The following is a 2054-nucleotide window of genomic DNA, read 5'->3' as shown; positions in this document are numbered from 1 at the left end:
CTCTGCCTCATCCTCTTCCTCGCCCTGACCGGCAACCTGTGCGTGCTGCTGGCCATCCACACCACCCGGCAGAAGCACTCCCGCATGTACTTCTTCATGAAGCACTTGAGCATTGCTGACCTGGTCGTGGCCGTCTTCCAGGTGCTGCCCCAGCTCATCTGGGACATCACCTTCAGGTTTTACGGGCCAGATTTCCTCTGCCGGTTGATCAAGTACTTGCAGGTAGTGGGGATGTTCGCTTCCACCTACATGCTCTTGCTGATGTCCCTGGACCGGTGCTTGGCCATCTGTCAGCCGCTGAGGTCTCTGCACAGGAGAGCAGACCGGGTCTCCGTGCTCCTCACCTGGCTGCTGTGCCTGCTGGTCAGCATCCCTCAGATCCACATATTTTCTCTGAGGGATGTGGGGAACGGGGTTTACGACTGTTGGGCGGATTTCATCCAGCCCTGGGGACCTAAAGCCTATGTCACCTGGATCACCCTCATGGTCTACATCATCCCCGTGCTGATGCTGAGCATCTGCTATGGCTTAATCAGCTTCAAAATCTGGCAGAACGTGAAGCTGAAGACGGCTCACGGGCCCAGCGCGGGCCTGAGCTCCAGCTCCCGCAGCGGGACGGCGTTTGCCAGGGTCAGCAGCATCAGGCTCATCTCCAAAGCCAAGATCCGGACAGTCAAAATGACCTTCATCATAGTGTTAGCTTTCATAGTGTGCTGGACTCCCTTTTTCTTTGTGCAGATGTGGTCGGTGTGGGACACGAACGCTCCTCAGGAAGGTAGGTGCCCCCTCCCCTCTCCCTGGCCCTGCCCAGCGGCCGCGGACGCCCGCAGCAGCAGCTGGTGCTCTGCTCTCAGTCGGGGCTCAGGGGGCTGGGAGGAAGACAGGCAAAGGTCCTGGACGTGGGCAGCCCTCCCTCCAGGCAGCAGAGGCTGTGCCGGAGCCTCCCTGCTGCACACCGGGGCTGGCTTAGCCCCGGCAGACTCGGGGGCGCCGCAGCGCAGGGCTCGGGCTGCGGGGATGGTGGCTCGGGAGGTTTTTGCCGTTGCTGGCGTTGATCTTAGACCTTCCGGGGCTGCTTGAGGGTCCCCCGTGCTTCGATTGCCCACCCTGAGTGCTGGGAGGTGCTGGGTGGCTGCCGGGGAGCTCAGTCCCGTGCCGGCCGTAGGAGAGAACTGCTCAGCGTTAGTGCCCAGCTTATTTGCTGCATTGTTTTTGTCCTCACTGACGACTTTGCTTCCTACTCTTTTACCCCCTTTTCCCTCTCCTCTTGTCCCGTTTCCATCCACCCCGGGGCTGCGCTGCTGTTATTTTACCTCTGACTGGAGCGTGGTTCCTGCAGAAAGCGACTGATTTATGAGCAAAGGCTTTTTCTAAAGGATGTGGTGTCACTGATTTGCCATTTTTTATACTTGGCGCTGGCTGCTCCTGTCATCACTAAGGTTGCAGATAGAGTAAAATATATTACCCTCCTTGGTCCCACAGACTTGTAGCTGTGCAAGCCTGTGCTGTCCCCGGGGGAGGTGGCCAATGGTCCCTCTGCACCCACAGGGAGAACTGGCCAGGAAAGCTTAAAACAAAAACTCTGCACAAGTTTTTGAGGTGAGAGAAAGGGGAAAGAAGTGCTTCCAGGGGCAACTCCTCTTTGCACAAACTGACCCAGCTCCACAGAGATGCTGAGCCTGGGGATGTCAAAGCCCCAGGAGGAGCTGTGACCCTCCCAGCCCCCCCAGCAGCGCTGCTGCAGCAGGGGCTTGGCAGCCGAGGGCAGAGCTCCCTTACACCCTGTGCTCGTCCCTCCTTTAACCCCATCCCAGCTGTACCCCGTGTCTCCTGCAGCCCGTGCACATCTCTTCTCCCACAGACCAAAGCTGGTAGCCTGGCCCCAGGTCTCCCAACGTGCCTTTATTGCTTCTCTCTGCTCCCTTGATTCCAGGTGGAGCAGGGAAGCACAGCTTTTTAAACCTCCCTCGGTGCTCCACGCGGCTGTCTCTCGGTTTTCCACCCGAGTTAGGCTGGTCGAAACTTCTGGTTTTCAGGTACACCCGGGATCGAGC

At 58.6% G+C, this 2054-nt stretch overlaps 1 protein-coding gene across 1 annotated transcript; it reads left to right on the top strand.

Moving 5' to 3' along the window:
• Window positions 1-3: 3 nt before the first annotated feature.
• On the top strand, window positions 4-775 carry LOC103775391 (oxytocin receptor-like; the record flags this gene model as incomplete). The annotated part of the gene is made up of 1 exon (XM_008942838.1): window positions 4-775. A coding segment is annotated over one exon (772 nt), but the record flags the coding sequence as incomplete, so codon positions are not given.
• Between the last annotated feature and the right edge of the window lie 1279 nt (window positions 776-2054).

This window comes from Merops nubicus, unplaced genomic scaffold (genome assembly GCF_000691845.1).
Source record: "Merops nubicus isolate BGI_N331 unplaced genomic scaffold, ASM69184v1 scaffold47886, whole genome shotgun sequence".
In the NCBI taxonomy this organism is placed as follows: Eukaryota; Metazoa; Chordata; class Aves; order Coraciiformes; family Meropidae; genus Merops; species Merops nubicus.
Note: the sequence above shows the minus strand (reverse complement) of the source record. Positions and strands in the feature narration are given on the sequence as shown.